Source organism: Lynx rufus, unplaced genomic scaffold (assembly GCF_022079265.1).
Source record: "Lynx rufus isolate CCGP_SWC_20201006 ecotype Redwood Valley unplaced genomic scaffold, mLynRuf1.p SCAF_2, whole genome shotgun sequence".
Classification (NCBI taxonomy): Eukaryota; Metazoa; Chordata; class Mammalia; order Carnivora; family Felidae; genus Lynx; species Lynx rufus.
Window position 1 is genome coordinate 136,179,530 of NW_025814834.1, and position 19,332 is coordinate 136,198,861.

Consider the following 19,332-nt stretch of genomic DNA (forward strand, 5'->3'; position numbering starts at 1 on the left):
ATGAGTTTTCATACATTGCCTCACAATGCATTTTTTTTAATAAATATATACCTCTACCTTTTATATTTGTAGGCTGTCCTTCACAATTTTATCTCCCTAGTTTCCCTCACAATATAGTAGATATCAATGAAATATTAATGGAAAGAGTTGTTTAATATTTTGCCTGGGGTCACAAAGGAAGATGAGGCATATCTTAGACTGACATTTCTCCATTCAATAAATATCTTTGGAACACTTATATCATGACAGGCACTCCTACATGCTGGATATATGTTAGATGATAAAACACGGGCTTCACAGTTTAGTAAGGGAGGCTGACATCAATGAAAGAAAAAATAACAAATTAAAATTTTGATAGGCCTGTCAAGGAAAAAAAGGACTCGCAGGAATAGGCTAATTTGTGCAGGGTATATGGAAAATCCTTTTTGTTGAGGTAATATTTAAACAGGTGTCTGAAAGATGAAAGGAATAGCAGAAGGGAAGAACATTGTAAGCAGATGGAACAGCAAAAATGTATTCAAAGACCTAGAAGGCCAAAGTGACTGGAGTAGCAGGGAGAGGGAATGAGAGGGAGTTAAAGTGAGTGAGACCCAGAGCTTGTAAGGCTTTGGTGGGGGTAGGGTTTTGTTTGAAGTACTCTGGCACATCTTTGGTGGTTTTTAAGCAGGAAAGAATCACAGTCTTAAATGATTGACATTCTTAAATGATCATTCTAAATGCTTGCATGAAGGGATTTAGGGAGACAAGGTGGCTCTGGTGGAAGACAGAAAAAGGCAAACTGGGAAGAATTTAGAAGGAGGAATGCCAGTATTATGTATGTAGGTGAGGAAAAGGAAAGAAGCAAGTTTTCCAGAATTCTGGCTTTAGTGACTGAGTAGTTGATAGTGCCAGTTCTTAACATTTATTTATTTTTTTCAACATTTTTATTTATTTTTTGGGACAGAGAGAGACAGAGCATGAACAGGGGAGGGGCAGAGAGAGAGGGAGACACAGAATCGGAAACAGGCTCCAGGCTCCGAGCCATCAGCCCAGAGCCCGACGCGGGGCTCGAACTCACGGACCGCGAGATCGTGACCTGGCTGAAGTCGGACACTTAACCGACTGCGCCACCCAGGCGCCCCGATAGTGCCAGTTCTTGAAATGATGAAAACTTGTAGGGGAAAACAAGAATTGGTTCTGGAAATATTTTAAATTTGAGATGTCATATAAGCAATTTGATATCTGCTACTTGAGCTCAAGGGGTTTTCTTGGATATGTGGCTTTTGAATTCATGAGTATATATGGGGTGGGAGAGAAGGAGAGATACGGTGTTTAAAGCTAGAGAAACGGATGAAATCACTTTATTTATTTTTTAATTTTTTTAATGTTTATTTATTTTTGACAGAGAGAGACAGAGACAGAGCATGAGTGGGGGAGGGGCAGAGAGAGAGGGAGACACAGAAGCAGAAGCAGGCTCCAGGATCTGAGCTGTCAGCACAGAGCCTAACGCGGAGCTCCAACTCACGGACTGTGAGATCATGACCTGAGCTGAAGTCGGACGCTCAACCGACTGAGCCACCCAGGCGCCCCTGAAATCACTTTAGAAAAGAACAAGGGGAAAAGAAGACCTAGGATCAAGCCTTAGGAAACTTGTATTTCGTGGTCTGTCAAGAGCCAGAGGAGGAAGAAAACCAAGAGTGTGTTGTCACAGAAGCCAAGAAAAGAGATACTTTAGAGAGGAAAGAGTGGTGAACTCTGATACACTGCTGAAAGATTAGGTCGAGGATGAGGATAAAAAAGTGTAAATTAAAAGGCAGAGAGTTTGGAGTTTTTCTGTGGTGGTTTTATGGAGGAGTTGGTGCTTGAGCTGGGTCTGTATAGAATTCAGTAGGTGGAAATTGTGGAGGAGCTCTGTGGGACTCAGGGGGTAGAAGGGAGAATTCCACATACATGAAAAATTGAGGCCTAAAGTGCCTTGATGCTATTACTACCCTGCTCAAAAACCTTGAGTAGACACTGAAGTTGACTTCATGGCCTAAGTCTTTTAATAGTCTATGTACTTTCTTCTTTGGTTACTCTTTGTTTTTATTGTGCTAGAGTCAGATTGTACAGTTTTGCCATTTCGTAAGTGTTTTTGCAGTATTTATCTACCATGTTTTTGCTGCTCGTACTTTTTCCTTAAAATAGACTTTTCTTGCCAGTTTGTTTCTTTTATTATCAATTTATTGACATTTAATTGGCATAACAGCACTGTGTAAGTCTAAGGTAAACAGTGAAATGACTTGACTCATATTTTGAATGGATTACCTCAGTAAGTTTAGTTAACATCTATCATACAAAAAAGAGAAAGAAAAAAAAGTTTTTTCCTTGTGATGAGAGACCTTAAGATCTACTCTCTTAACAACTTTCAGATACACTGTACAGCAGTGTCAACTGTAGTCATCCCCAGTTTCTGTTCAGTAAAATAGTAGATTCTTTAAGACCCAGCTCAGATGCCACCTCTTCCATGAGTCCTCCATTATTTTATTCAGGAATGAGGGCGGCTTTTTTTTTTTTTTTTTTTTAAACTCCTGGGCAATTAATTTGCTCTATGTCATTGACCAATAATCATGCATAATCTTACATTCAGATTTGTGTAATAATTACTGTACCTTGGTTATTTTTAATTTACCCACTGGATTACTATTGAGATATGGTACTTGCAGACAGAATGGTGGGGAATGTGTACATTTTCATTGGGCCTTGAAGAATTAGGATTTGTGTGCATTAAATGCATAAACCTGGAAGAAAATACGGAATGCAGCAAAGCACCAAAATTCTTCCTTATGTACAACCACAAAAATTTTTTATTTTTAAATCCCTTTCCCCTTATCTGAATGTAAACTTTGAAAAGTACTTAATCTCAAATTCTTCATTCTAATATTTTTAAAATTGTGATAAGGTTTATATAACATAATATTAACCATTTTAAGCATTTTTAAGTGTGCAGTTCAATGACATTGAGTACATTCACACTGTTGTGCAGCCATCACCATCATCCACTCTTAAATTTTGAAAGAAGGTAATTGAAAGTCAGTTAAGTCAGTTGATATAGTTCTCATCTTTTTCTCTTTTATCCAGGTTACTGATAGGAATGTGGAAGTTAATCACATAAAGAATGTAAATGACTCTAAAAAAATTGTATGTCAATAGATCTGACCCAGTCATGTGAGCAATGACAGTCTTAAGCTTTCTATCCCCATAAAGAATTTAGTTGACCAAGGTCACGATTAAACAAATTTTAATGGTGATTCCATTTTGTTATTCCATTCTTTATTTTAGTATGCTCTGTAGCCATGTATATTTTATAAGCAATGAACACATAATTTTTTTTATCCTTATGTCGTGTGCCTTTTCCTTCATGGCATACACATACATAAAAACATATCTTTATTCACTTGTCTTCTGTTTGCTTTAATGTAGGTCATTTGATTTTTTTCCATTCCATGCAATGGATGTGCTTGGCATCTAGTAGCTATTCAATAAATGTCAACGTTATTATCATTAGTCCATTTATTTCTCCAATATAAGTAAAGCTGCCATGTATGGATTAATGTATATGACCCTTTTCCCCTCCTTCCATTCTCTCATCCCTACATTTTGGATTTTTTTTCTCCAAAAAGTTTCTAATACCAAAGAAAAAAAAATCAAAAGTTTTGAACATGGATATTTTCAAGCATGTATTGTCAAATTACTTTTCAAAGGACTGTACCAATTTATAATGCTTCCAGTAGTTTATGAGAACATCACTTTCAGCATATCATTACAAATGTTAATGAACTTTCAGATCACAAGCCATAGCACTGTCAAATGTGGCAGTACTGTATCTGCAAACTAACGTTATTATAAAATAAACATACCAAGTCTTACACATTTAAATTGGTCATCTTTATGTTCTTTATTTTATTGCTTCCATTGATCAGAACATTCTTGAATCTCTTTTGAAATTGCTTTCAGAGCAATTCCAAGTAATAAGAATATTATTAAGATAAATTTATTACTATTTCTGGGCACGTGGCTCTATCCAAAATCATATATACATACGTATACACACGTGATTTTGGATAGAGCCATGTGCCCAGAAGTAGTAATAAATTTGTCTTTACACACACACACACACACACACACACACACACACACACACACACTTTTCCAGTCACCAAAATGAAGCATTTTCATGATTCGTGATCTAGAAGGAATGCCCAATATGATGGTTTAAACCTGTGTTTCAAGCCAGTTTTTTCTTTTGCATGAAGCAGTATAATTTGGGTAATCATGATGATAAAATACCAATTTTTTCATAGCAGAAATCTGAGGGACTCATTTAATCACATTCATGGCAGTTTCACAAAATCAGATCACTTTGTCAGGTCATTAAATCTTCATAGTATACCAACCACATCTGGTCATTTTAAATGAAGTTGTGGTAAAGAGAGGTATAATTGTAAACCAGGTTTTCTTTCTGCTCATCTATTCAAATAACTCACCAAGTAACTAATTCAATATTCTTTAATCTTAGTGTTAAGTAGTGAAATTCTGTTGAAGATGATATTAAAAACATTCTTTATAACTGTCATTTATGTTATTTTTTAAAAGCTTGCTCTAAATCAAATTAATGATTGTTTTTCATACTAGTTTTTATTTTATGTGTGATTAAAAACAGGCTTCCCTGGTGGGCATTTGTTAATCTGTTTCTGACTGCCTCATGGGGTGAAAGCCCTTGATCTTCCTACTTGGTATGCATTGACCAGTTGACAGGTTCTGCTGGTTTGTATGTAGTTTCTCAAACATGCTAATGTTGCTTTCCCCAGCAGGACCTGGAGTTTTCATCCAGGGGAAAAAGGCTTTTAATAATGCAGTTCTAAATTGATGTGGGGTTACATTTCATAGTATCCATACTTGCATTTACATATATTCTCTCTCCACCAAAGTCTTATCTTATCATAATCATTAGATTTATCTCAACAAAGGAAAGGCAACAGGCAGAATGTGCACTCACATACACATGCACACATACAATTATATACAGTAACCAGACTGAAAACAGTTATAAATAAAATCACTGCTAGACAGATGTAAAATGCAACTACGATTATGTCAGATAGAACCCTAATATAAAGGCAGAACTTGATAGCCTATAAAAATGTTCTTTATCATCTGTTCTGTAGTATTTCAAAATACAAAAAAAGAAACCTTCAAAATAGAGCAGAAAGTATAGAGTAGGTCTAGTTGTGTCATCATTTAGAACTCAGAGCAGTCATTTTAAGAGTTTAAAGGGGTCCTAAGACCAAAAAGTTTGAGAATTGCTGCTCAGGAGTTCACTTGCTGAACTTCCATTCCACAGATGTGTTTGCAGGTATTAAAGGGACAAAAGAGTAAGTACAACTTCCCTTTTTCTCTGTAGCTACCAAGGCTGCTCTAAAGGGTAACAAGTGCAGTTTAGCACCGTGAAGGGCATGTGTAGACTTAACATTTTTCTTGTCAGAAAGCCCCCAAATTGAGGAAAAGGAGCCCCCATAACCCTTTGATTGGCTTGAACTCATGAAATATTATACCTTTACTCTCTTAAAAAGTCAGTGTTACTTTAATCCAACCTGATCTTTTTCCACTACAGGGCTACCACACACAGCGATCTTATTCTGAGAGCAACAAAACTGGGAATCTCTTACCGAGTTATTCACAATGCTTCCATAATGAATGCTGTAGGCTGCTGTGGTTTACAGGTAATGCTACGAAGATTTTTTTCTTAATGGTAGTTAGCAAAAGTGTTTTAGAAAACTACAAATTGCAGGTAGATTTTGTTATATTTCATGGATTTTAAGATGTTATTTTATGTAATACATTAATGTGTACTAAATTTTTAAATATTAAATATTTTGTACTATTTCCCTAGAACTTAGATCTTTTTCCCCCTCATTGAATAGACCACTGAAATTAGCTACAGAAAGACTTTAATCTTATATCCAACTTTCGCATACAAAACGAGGGAAATTTAATCTAATTAAATTGGTTCTGTATTCCTAAAGCCTTTTCACACTCTTCCAAATAACTTACTCTGCATCGCTGATGCATGTTTTTCCATATGGTTATTATTTTCTGTCCCATCACGAGCATCGTGATACAGCATTTCTTAAAGGAATCTGTAAAAGAGCCAAAAGCCAATCATGATAGGCTTTTAAGCCACCTATGTAATTATCTCAGTGTATTGGTTATTTTTAACCCAACAGTCTTAGTTTTGAGGAGTTAAAAGAGTGCTCCATAACTGTTTCTGGGGTTTTCTTCCAAGCTGCTGAAGTTTGGTATCTTGTGTTCTGATGTTCACACATATATGATCTATGGCAACTGTGACTGCTCATGGCCAGCAGTGGTTTTAAGACTTAATTCCTTGTTAGGACTTATTCCTATTTCAGATATATTTTAATAGAAAAAAAATGTACATCTTAGAATCTATGAAATGAGATATCCCCAGTGTGTCTTCCTGGAAAGCATAATTTAAAATAGATATTTACAACAAGAAGATACATTTACATTGGACACCAGTTTGTGTCTGTTGCTTTAGAGGTGTCTTTATTTTCTGCGTTACCTAGGAAGAATATCTCAAATTTAATTGACATGCTAGCCAGTCATCTCAGAAATATTGCCTTTGGTTCTGAAGAATCAGAGAAAAGATACAAATGATTTCACCTTTTAGTATTCATTACTTGCACTTAGTTATTACATTTAAATTGGCAAAGAATTTTGCTCTCTTTTGTCTTCTAATAAAATGCATACTTAAAAAACCTTGCCAATTCAAGGCCTTTTTGCACTTTTTTTTAAAAGTTTATTTATTTTGAAAGAGAGTGTTTGTGCACCTGTGCTCACGTAGGGGAGGGGGCAAGAGAGAGGGAGAGAGAATCTCAAGGAGGCCAGGCTCTATCTCGTGAACCATGAGATCATGACCTGAGCTGAGATCAAGAGTCCAATGATTAACTGACTGAGCCAGCCAGGCGCCCCTCTTTTTTACACTTTTAAAAACCCTCTTGAACATTCCTGTGCTGGAGTAAGTGAATGGAATTTCCTGATTCATAGTCCAGTATTCTTTCCTGTAGACCATGTACTTTTTAAGAACTGATGGTTGCCAGGAGAAAGGAAAAAAAGAGAAGAATAAATTAATCATGTGATACACAAAGATGTGTAATAAACCTTAAGCTAAGGGAGTATATATATTTTTTTCATATTGGTTTTATTTTGATTTCTGGTGAGGAAAGTTACCTAGCCCCTTTCCATCATATTTTGGTCTAAATTATCATGACTTATCATTTAAAGTTTTTTGCTTCTTTCTAAACATAAAACTTTTCAAAAATTTGTGTCTTCATCACATGCATATCTGTTATTGAGACTGGCAGGAACTAAATTAGGGCGACCCTGTCCTCCTCCTGATCCTCTAGGTTGATAGACAGGTATAGTGTTATTGTTCTCATGTTTGAAATAGATGAAGGTATTTGAGAGGAAATTTACTGTGAGAATTGACAGTCTCCATAGAAGCCCTTAAGATCATATCCATATTACATAGATTATTTTTAACAATTCAGCTTTCTCTCAGTTTTATATAGGATTTTTCTGGGCAGCTACAAAGCACTGTTTCCCCATCTTGGTTCTATTCTCTAATCTGGGTATGAAAATGACTTACTACTTGTGTGAAAAACAGGAAGTGCCTTTTTAGGTTCTGCCTTAGGTATTTGATGAAATTTCTATGAAAGTATACTTTTTGTACCACCCAAGTTATTTATATTCTAGGAGAAAGAGGTAATTATTGATACTGTTTCTAAGTGTTCTAAGATAAAAGGCATTAAAAATACAGTCATTATATTCATGGCACTTTTACATTTTAAAACAAATGTATAGATACCCTGCATAATACCTAAGGTTTTCAAAGTCCCCTTCCTTATAGTAGCTGCTCTTTTTCTTCTAAGCATTTAGGGTTAGCATTTATGGGAAAAACAATAACTTACACGAGTGGTTCTCAGACTTTAGTATTCATGAGAATTACTTAGAGGGCTTATAAAAGAGATTGCTGGCCTTCTCCTGAAATTTTCAGATATAGTAGATCTGGGGTGGGGGTGGGGGTCTAAGAATTTGCATTTCTAGCAAATTCTCAGGTGATGCTGAAGTTGCTAGTACATTTTGAGAATCACCAAACTAGACAGATAAAAACTTTCTTAGAAAGTTAATGAACTTGTGCTTTTTTTTTTTTTTTTTTTAGCATGGCCTAATTGAAAGAGTAGATTTCAGTTCTCAGAAATATGTTTGCTAAATGTAGAATGTTAACAGGTTACCTTGCCATGCTATCTTTCTCAATTTTTTAAAAGGGAAGTGGGCACCACTTTCGAAAGAGATTCTGTCATCTCTGTGAAAGCTTTCCCATGAGTTCAAAAACAGCCATCAAGTTATTGAACAGAAGTACTGTTTTGGGTAATGTGACAGACCTGAATAGTATATGTTTTACAACATTTTTACCTTAGGTTAAAGAGTAGCAGTATGGAATTCCTAACCTGGAAATAATGGGCACAGATTTTTTTAAGCCTATCAGTTTGTTAGCCCCTTTTGAACCTATCTTATCATTGTTTTCTAAAGCAGCATAGAGAGCTCAGAATCAACTATTGAGTATTTTTCATCAACTTTGTAGTTTATTAACTAGACTCTTGATTATCAGTATTTTTTTTTCAATGTTTATTTATTTTTGAGAGACAGAGCATGAGTAGGGAAGGGGCAGAGAGAGGGGGAGACACAAAATTCAAAGCAGGCTCCAGGCTCTGCACTGTCAGCACAGAGTCCAACGTGGGGCCCAAACCCATGAACCGCGAGATGATGACCTGGGCCGAAGTCGGACACCCAACCGACTGAGCCACCCAGGTGCCCCTTGATTATCAGTATTAATGAAGGTAAGTAGGTGTGTAGACTAACACTTCAAAACACACAAAACCAGTTGATACACATTCTATTATAGGCATGCCATAAAATAGTTTTTTTTATTGCAAACCCCATATTCCTATGAAAATGTTTCTTGTTAAAGGGAATGTGTAGTAAAGGCTACCAAGTTAGGCATCATTAAGAGGTTTAGTGATCCATTTATTCAACAAATATCGTTTGCCTATTTATTATTTGCTTGCCTTGGATACGCTGATAAATCTGTCTAACAAGGTCTCTGCTTTCAAAGAGCTTACATTCTAGTAGGAAGGAGAGGCAATAACAAGAAAATAAACGTCAGGTAGTGGGAAGTATAAGAAATTCAAGTAGACTGATATATGTTAGAGATTTGGCTGGGTCTCTGTTGTAATTGGGTGGTCAAAGGAGGCCTCTCTAAAGTGGTGTTACTTAAGATTAGACATGAATCAAGAAAGAGTGAACATATTCCAGTCAAAGGGAATGGTTTGTGCAAAGACTCTAAAGTTGAAATGACCTTGGCTCATTGAAGGAACCAAAGAAGGGCTTATTGGAGAGTAGCAGGCAGGAGAAAAGTGGTCTGAGGTCAGATAGGTAGATAGGGTTGGATCACTAGGCTCTCTAATCCAACGTCAGCCGTTTGGATTTTATTTGTAGTGAATTGATCATGTAGCAGAGTGTGATTAGGTTTAATTTACTTCAGACTCTGAAGTCTTTCCTTTTGTCTTGTGAAGAATTAGTAGTCCTGGCATAGATATTAATTACATGTATGTTAAGTGAAAGAAGGTTGACACAGAAGACCATATATTGTAGGATTTTGTTTATATGAAATGTCCAGAAAAAGCAAATCTATAAGATAGAAAGTAGTTATTGGTTGGCTGGGGTTTAGAACAGGTATTACTTATAAATGGACATATGGAATCTGATTGAAGTGATAAAAATTTTCTAAAATTACATGTGGTTGCACAATTCGGTAAGTTTACTAAAAATTGAATGTACATTTGTAATGGGTGAATGTTACGGTATGTGCATTATGTATCAATAAAGTACTTTAAAAAATGAATTATAAGAGGTTTGCTAAATGAACAGTAAGGAAGATACCTTCCCAACACAGGGAACTATACAGTTAAAGAGAGTCATGAAGCACTTTGGAATCTTCGAGGTATTATAGAAATACACAGACACCAATGAATACATACATATGTACCACAGAAACCTTGGTTACCTAGAGATTAATTAACACAAGACTGAGAATATATATGTTGGGTAAAAACTGACTATATATTGAGTAGAACTGGTAAAGAAAAAGTAATAATGGAAAAGGTTGAGTTTAATTGCAGATTAAAAGTTCTTGGTTTTACTTTTGCTCAGGCAGTAATTAAGGAGTCCTCTAACTTCTCTGGATCTCAGGTTTCCTAACTGTAAGGGGATGTGGGGACAGGGAGGAACACCGGACATGATCAATGGTTTTCAAAGTGTACCAGGATTTATGAAGCTGCTTCAGCAATTCTGCAGAAATTGAAGTACTTGAGACCAAATAGCAATGAATAAATCCCCAGGGAGCCTTGATCTTTAACCCTATTGATGTTTTATTTAAGAATTTATTTGGAAAAAAAGACTTGGCACTAAAAAGTATGGAGAATACTAACTGAGATCAATTCTAATGTCCTCTAGATTTAGAAGCCAAAAAACCTGGCCTGTTTTCTAACTTCAGGCAAAGGTTACCTTAACCAAGATACATTAGATGCTCAAATTTTCATTGAGTAAATCTTAGGTTTTTTCCCAATTCATATACTAGTTATAAACATATAAACTTTAAAATCATGTTATTTGAAATTCCTAAGTAACAAATATTTCTAACACTTGTGAAATTTGTATTTTGAGGATTTTTCTAATCAAAGGAAAATCCATTTATTTGTGTAGAGCCAGGCAAGTTGGTTGTATTTAGGCATTCCTGATAATGAAATATCAGGGATTTTTCTCACTACAGAGACGGCAAGAACAGAGTCTTTTTCTTGAATTCTTAAGGTTAAACATTTGGCACCTTAGTCATGCAGAACCAGAATTTTTTTCATTTACCATTGTCTCTGCTTTAGAAAAAACTGTTTTTAAAAAATATTTTTATTTTTCTTGATGATAAGTGACATATATACTCATAGAAAATTAGGAGAATATAGTAAGTATAAGGAAGAAAATATCTGAAGTCCCACTACCTGGAAGTAACCATAGTTAGTTACTAGTTTGGTATATTTCCTCTCAGTCTTTTTTTTTAATGTTTATTTATTTATTTTGAGAGAGAGAGAGAGAGAGAGAGCAGGGGAGGGGCAGAGAGAGAGGGAGACAGAGAATCCCAAGCAGGCTCCATCTACCCTATCAGCACAGAGTCCTATGCAGGACTTGATCACATGAATTGTAAGATCATGACCTGAGCCGAAATCGAGAGTCAGACGCTTAACCAGCTGAGCCACCCAGGCACCCCTCCTTCATTCTTTTTATTCAATTCTTACCTGGATACATTGACCTGAAGATGACAGGCCAAAGAAAGAAGAAATTACAAATTCTGGCACACTTTCTTTATGTGGTATTTATCATTTCTTGTTAGTCATTTGTGTGATAGAATGAATCTTTTTTTTAAAATTTGGTGACTGAAATGGTTTTGAGACATTTTAAAGGACAGATAAATGAGACAGTTCAGTGAAACCAGGTAGCAATGATTTCTGCATAAAAACTGCATTATCAGTTGCAGCTGACTTCAGGGAAAAGATTGTATAATTTTCTCATCATTACGAAATGCTTCCACTTTCTCTGGCTGTTGCATGAGTGACCTTGATTATTGCCATATGTTTCTCTGTTTATATAATACATTTCTACTTTGGAAAATATGTATATTACTTTTAAAAAGTAACAACTCATTTCCTTCCTTTTTTTCATAGCACAAGACTCATTGTGATAATCAGCATTGTTTTGACCTTGTAGTAGTTCTTACTGTTAGTTTTCAAAAGCATTGAATTGATTTCATTGTTGTCCAGGGACTAATGTAGAAATGATAAAGTCTAACCTTGTACAGTGAACACTAAACTAGGTAATAAGGGGATCCACACTCTACACTGCCACGTAACCTTAGAAGAACGCATCTGAGGAAGCTTCCTGTTCTTTCAGTCACTTTGGAATTATTTTGACCACCTGCGGAATCATGGGCATATTAAAAATGTTTTTCTTTCCATTTCCACTGGAACTGTTTTTAGTCAATATTTTAATAGCCATCTTCTCTCCCACTTAATAGTTTTATTTTTAAATTGCAGATATGATTGTACCATTCTTCTACTTGCACAATCCTGATACATCGTCATCCCATACAGAATATTCAGTTACTTTATGTGTTTATGTGTTGGGCACATAAACTTCCTGATTTACTCATCTTCACCTCTCCCTTTGTGCTTTATCACAGTGCCAAAACATATAATCAATATGCAACAAATATTTGCTGAGTTGAATTGCTTACTTATTTACTTATCCTTCCCACTCCAGCCCAAGTTGGTTTATTTTTGGAATTATGTACTTTAAATTAAAATTCTTTCATTTAATTCACATGTGGATTCTCTCATTTATGTGTGATAACATAAATTTTATAGCTCTTTTGTCTTCAACTTTATGTATCTTGTATACAGTGGGCATGTGCATGATTTTTCTTAGTGTCAGCAAAATCAGTGTTACATAAATGTTAAGCAAAACGCATGTGGAGATTAAAAAAAACAACTCCAAGACCGATATTCTGTATAGAAAACTAGTAACTCTTGATTATGTGGTTTGTGGTGTGTTTTTTGACATCTTTGCTGGCTCAGCTTTCTTTTACCTCACAGATTTAAGTGATCTGATTTAGGATTCATGTTTATATATAAAAGATACATGTGGGGCTTCACAGAGTTGTTTAAAAATTTTTTTTTAATGTTTATTTTATTTTTGAGAGAGAGAGAGAGAGACAGACCACAAGTGGGGGAAGGGCAGAGAGAGAGGGAGACACAGAATCCGAAGCAGGCTCCAGGTTCCAAGCTGTCAGAACAGAGCCCGACACGGGGCTTGAACTCACAAACCGTGAGATCATGACCTGAGCCGAAGTCGGTGCTTAACCAACTGAGCCACCCAGGTGCCCCACAGAGCTCTTAATAGCAAGTTCAATTTTCTGATTTTTCTGTATGTTGAGAAGATATTTTTTAACTTAGAAAATCACAAACTATTTTTTTTGTTTGTTTATTTTGAGGCAGGGGGCAGAAAGAGGGAAAGAGAATCCCAGGCAGGCTTGCACTGTCAGCGCAGAGCCCAACATGAGGCTGGCTTCCATGACCATGAGATCGCGACCCGAGGCAAGAGTCGGACAGTCAGCCGACTGAGCCACGCAGGCACCCCAGTCACAAACTATTTTTTATTTGAATGTAGAATGACAAAAGTATTAAATCCTAATTATAAAAATGGATTTTACAAAGCATTCTGTGCTTCTGAAAGGAGGGAAACATTGGTGGCAGTGCGATGAGTTAGAAGATTATTAAGGTCATTCAGGCAAGTGGCATTAAGGACTCAAACTAAGGTAGTGATAAAAGAAATGAAGTCAGTTCTAGATATATTATAGAGCTGGCATTGACAGGAATTGGCACATGGTAAAGCTGTCGGGAATTAAGAGATACTTGTTAGAGGCAAGTCGGGCAGCAGCTATTTCTAGATAATTGCTTAATACCATGCTAAATATTGCCCAACAGTTCCCACCTCTGTTAAGTTGTTCCTACCATCTTGTTCTTCCCCCAAGATCAAGTTCCCCCATCTTTTCCACCCTTTAAGGTCCAGCCTATATCCTGTCTTCAGGAGTTGTCTTCAGGTGCTTTCCAAGTGGGAGTAATGCTGAACTCCTTCAGTACTGTCTATGTCTCATTTTTTAGAATTATTATTTACTACCTAATATTTATCTTTCTTATGCATCTTCTTGCTTTAACTAGATATTGCTTTATATGTTAATTAGATCATTTTGAGTTTTTATCTTCAACAGATAAAAACACGATCCAATATCAAGTTGGATAAATTGCTTTCTTTATAACTTGCTTCAGATTAAAACAAACAAACAAAAAGACCTGTGTCTATCTACTGTTCTTAGAAAACAGCTCTTTTTATGGTCTCTAAATTTAGATTTGCATCAATACTGTTTTGGGGGAAAATGATCACAGTACAAAGGCTAACATGTATAAGACAGTGCTTAGACTTCTGCAGCCTCAGTTCTCGACACTGTTTTACTCCAGTTTCTTTTATGGTTTACTGGTAAGTCCTTGGATTGTGAAACATGGCACTGATCTTTCTGTTCTTTGAGGGACTGACATCTTAAATGGTGAAACTCTTTGCATAATGTTCCAGAACTCATTGAAGAAGTTTGCAGCACAACCATGGGAATGGTTACAGTCTATAAATCAGGGTCCTAGAAAGCAGTGCTTATGTGAGGCTTTCTTTTAATCCCCCAAATTAGACAATTCCAAGAAGCTTTCCTACAGCATGCTGCAGCTAGTGTTTATATGTGACTAGCATCTCAATTCTCTCAGAAATCATCTATCCCTTTCTTTCTGAATGAAGAATTTACCTTCATGAGTATATTTCCATGACTCTTAAAATACTGAAGGCCCATTTAGAGTGTTTATATATGGTTGCATACGTAATTTTCTTTAACCTCAATAGTTTTATTTTTTACAGAGTAATAGCAATATTTCAAAGTCTGATCAGAGATGCCAAAAATCCCTTTTAGAATGTAAACTGTTGAACTTATCAGAGCTAAATCATAAACTTATTTTCAAATATTTGGTAATATTTTTGAGCTCATTCCAGTAAGGAAAGCAGTTGGACTATAGCAAGACACAGCATTTTAGACCATTTTTATATCATCATTATAAACATATTATTATATCATCAAATCCCTAACATTTATTGTTTTTACTGTGTGCAATGTATTAGGCATTCTACACACTTTATGTCATTTAATCCTTTAAAAAAATCACATTATAAGGTTTATAGTTATGCGCATTTTCCCGGGGAGTTTCTCTTGAAAGTCAGGAAGGTTATTTGTCCACGGTGGCCCATCTATTAATGTTTATTTATTTTTGAGAGAGACAGAGACAGAATGTGAGTGGGTTAGGGGCAGAGAGAGAGGGAGACAGAGAATCGGAAGCAGGCTCCAGGCTCTGAGCTGTCAGCACAGAGCCCGACACGGGGCTCGAACTCATGAGCCGTGAGATCATGACCTGAGCCAAAGTCAGATGCTCAACTGACTGAGCCACCCAGGCACCCCATGGTGGCCCATCTATTAAGAACCAGCGCTGTGACTTCAGAGCTCTTGCCTGCTCTGTGAGGTATATGCAAGACTGCATTCTCCATGAGGGCCAGAGCTCAGATTGGCTTCTCACTTTATACCTGTGCATAGCATAATGTGTGGCACATAGTGGATGATCTAAAATAAATATCTTTTAGATAAATTTGCCTCTCATAGAACAATAACAGTAGCAGAACCCCCACCCCCAGCAGGGCTAGGCCTATCTCTTGCAGCTTGGGTGAATGTATTCCAGGAATCCCACATTGGAATACATTGGAACTCATCAGCTGGATGCATTTTTCACAGGGAAACATTATATGCGTGGCAAGAAGATTCATGACTCTGAATTCCTGCAGTTACATGGCTCTTGCTATACTGATCTGAGAATTTGCCAGGGGATGGCATGGCTTCCATATATCTTTTTTAGACAGTTTGCAAGTGGACTTTGAGAATAAAGCTCATTGGTAGGTGAGTTGGAAGTTGTGGCCATGTGAGGAACCTGATGAGCTTTCCCTTAAGAACTCAAAGTCAGGGCGCCTGGGTGGCGCAGTCGGTTAAGCGTCCGACTTCAGCCAGGTCACGATCTCGCGGTCCGTGAGTTCGAGCCCCGCGTCAGGCTCTGGGCTGATGGCTGGGAGCCTGGAGCCTGTTTCCGATTCTGTGTCTCCCTCTCTCTCTGCCCCTCCCCCGTTCATGCTCTGTCTCTCTCTGTCCCAAAAATAAATAAACGTTGGAAAAAAAAAAAATTAAAAAAAAAAAAAAAAAGAACTCAAAGTCACCATTAAGAGTATCAGTTACAGGTTTTAGGCCTCAGTGTACAAAAAGTGAGAAAATTTGAGCTTTCCTGGGGTGGAGGGATAGAGGGCCTTGAATGCTCCAGCTTTTCTGTTTCTGTTCTTTCTGCCTCCCCCTTACTTCTTGCGGCAGCTTCTGAAAACTAATTGGAGAAGCCTCAGGATGATAATCCCTTCTGCAGACCAGTTCTTCATTTGAAAAATGAAAAACCTTGGGCTTAGAAAAGTTCAGTACTGTCCTGTGCACAGTTTGTGGCAGAGGACTAGACTTGATTTCCTGTGTCTAGTGCTTTCCAGCTCTTATAAATTGTTTCAAGCACTGTTTCAATTGAATAATTAAATCTTTACCTAACAACTTTAGTTTTATGTTTTACCATGTATTAAGTCTTTGAATTTACGGGGCGCCTGGGTGGCGCAGTCGGTTAAGCGTCCGACTTCAACCAGGTCACGATCTTGCGGTCCGTGAGTTCGAGCCCCGCGTCGGGCTCTGGGCTGATGGCTCAGAGCCTGGAGCCTGCTTCCGATTCTGTGTCTCCCTCTCTCTCTGCCCCTCCCCCGTTCATGCTCTGTCTCTCTCTGTCCCAAAAATAAATAAATGTTGAAAAAAAAAAAATTTGAATTTAATTGTCCTTTGCACAGTGACTAGATAAGAACTAATATTAGCATATTACTTCACAGTTTGAATAACTTTTTACATGTTTACAACCCCGTGAATAGGAAGGACAGTATGTTTTTACTATCCCTATTTTAGAGATTTAGAAGGAACAATGTCACACAGCTACCAAGTTGCAGAACTAGGATTCAGAACTGAGTTTTCTTAGCATAAGATGTGGAGTTGGGCTCACTTCAGCGAACTGTGCAGCCAGACTGGAAGCAAGCTGGAACAAAGCAAGCCTCTTGGTTGTGTGATGGCCAGCTGGGGTGGGTAGGCCACTTGGGAAAGGAGGAGGTTTGGGCAAACCTTCATTGAATTCTATAGTGAGGAATCAAATCGTGGGTAAAGTAAGGGGGTAGGTTTTAAGAAATAGCTACAGCGAATATACTGTCTGAATTGTTCTGAGCTGCCATGGTGGAAAGGAGCATTTCTTGGACCTCAGTTTGAGTCTTTTTCATTACTCACTAGCTGTGAGACCCTGGGCAGATGAGCTTGATGTTTCTGAGCCTTGGTGGTCTGTAGTGTGAGGATAATAAAATTAACCTAGTGAACAGTCCCTGCTCTGACTGCTCAAACGTCTTTGTTTATTTCCTTCTGGGTTCTGTTTCAGTATTTTTAGCAACTACATAGCTAAATCGTGAACTGGTTACATATGTTGCTATACTGAATGCTGAACTACTAGGAGCACTACTGTAAAGGGCATCAGAGAGACACCAGCTGCTGTGGACCAAAGAGAACATGTATTTTGTGAGAGATTTGATCCCCCACTCATCTCAAGTCTGGGTCTCACTTTATGTTTTGGTTGTTAACTTTGAAAGAGTAAGCAGTGAATTGTTCTATCATTAATTAATGTTTTTACTTTTTCTAGTTGTATAAGTTTGGAGAGACGGTTTCTATTGTTTTTTGGACAGACACTTGGAGACCAGAAAGCTTCTTTGACAAAGTAAAGAAGAACAGACAAAACGGCATGCACACGTTATGCTTACTAGGTGAGGGCTTTGGAGTTTCCTTAAAGTCACAATATGGAGTCATCGTATTATTGTCATTTTGATTTTGTGTTCAGGTAAAGCTGTTCTGTGCATAACTAGCTAGAGATTAAAGAACGACCTGGTCTAGCTGCTCTGTGTGCCACATACTTCCCTTACTCTCAGGGAGATAACGCATTTTCTGCTCCAAATACCACCTGGCTATTCCCTTGTGTATACCATAATTCGTGCTACTCCCTTCTTATGCCCTCATGAATCCACTCCAGCATTCTATTATCTTACCCGTTTATCCATCAAAACCCTGTTCTTGTCAGTTTACTGCAATTCAGCAGACCTGTATTAAGCATTTATTCTTACCAAGTGCCATCCTTTGTCTTCCTAGAGATGTTTTTTGAATACCACAGTATTGATATCAGAATCACAGAATTACAGATCTGAGAGAGACTCTGAAGATCATGTTATTGAAGCCCATTTTACAGATGAAGTTGAGGCCCAGAGATATTTAATCGTTTTCCCCCTGTGTCACCCAGTTTATCAGTGGTGGAATTGGTAGAATCCAGATAACCTGTCATTCACAGCTTTTTACTATATCATGCTGTACTTTATGCCCATTGTAGAGTTAGGGTTTTTTGGAATACTAAGGAAGTATTAGACATGCGTCCTGCCCTCAGGGTTTTGAAATTTAGTTGCTATGTACACAAAAGTTTAAAGAACAATTAAGTTCTGTTGTATGAAGAGGCAGGAAGGACAAACCAGAACTTTGGCTCTCGATTTCTCTTTCTAAGAGCTTCCCCCTTTTCTTGGCTTTCCTGGGAAAAGACAAACAAGGCTAAACAATATATCTTCCTTGCTCCATTAACAAAAACAGGAACAAGGTGTGAAGTATAAGATATGATTTCAAATCCTCAAACCGTACATCTCATCATTTAATCATCTGGCATGCTCATCATTTAAATTAGTATATATTTATTGAATGCCTGCTGTGGTCCAGACCCTGTAGGGATTAGTGAGAATATACCATGTTAGGATACTACAGAGAATTTAAAATTTACTTGAAAAGACCAGATATATATGATGTAATTAAAGATTAACAAATATATGATGTAATTAAAGAATAACTATATAGATATTTCAAAGAACAAAGAGCTTTTGAGGGGAAGTTAACATAGGCTTTATGAAGGAGTTGGGACTTATGTTACTTCAGGGGTAGTTTAAGATAGGCTGGTGTGTGGGTAATAGTAGAGCCACATGAATAAATTGATTCAGTAGACTTTTATGGAATATCTGTTGGGTACTTTGCATTATGCAGGGTGCTGGCACTAAAGTGAAAAGGAGACGCTTACCTTTAGCAAGTAGAAGTAGAAAGGAATAATTCTGGCCTGTGTGAAGACAAGGGAGAAGTATTAAGACTGGTCTGGCTTGATATTAAATATTTCATAATGTAGTCTTATGTTCGATCAAAAAGCATTTGCCTGTAAAAATTCTCCCCAGCCTCTTCATACTTAAAACCAGGTTCTATAGAGCAGATCATTTAAAAAGTTAAAATACTAAAAACTCAACAACATTTCAGAACCTCAAGGTGAATGAACTAAATGAATGTGTTGAATTTTTAAAAATCTT

The 19,332-nt window shown here is 37.0% G+C and overlaps 1 protein-coding gene across 10 annotated transcripts in view; it reads left to right on the forward strand.

The window, feature by feature from the left end:
* Positions 1–19,332, forward strand: part of DPH5 (diphthamide biosynthesis 5) — a 55,988-nt gene that overhangs the window by 11,142 nt on the left and 25,514 nt on the right. For all 10 annotated transcript variants that reach the window (XR_006962707.1, XR_006962709.1, XR_006962708.1 and 7 more), the window contains exons 4-5: positions 5,633–5,741; positions 17,595–17,715. Coding sequence is in view for 6 of the 10 variants with exons in the window: in XM_047083415.1 (XP_046939371.1) it covers positions 5,633–5,741; positions 17,595–17,715 (230 nt within the window). In the remaining 4 variants the exon portion in view is untranslated. The remainder of the gene's footprint in view (positions 1–5,632; positions 5,742–17,594; positions 17,716–19,332) is intronic.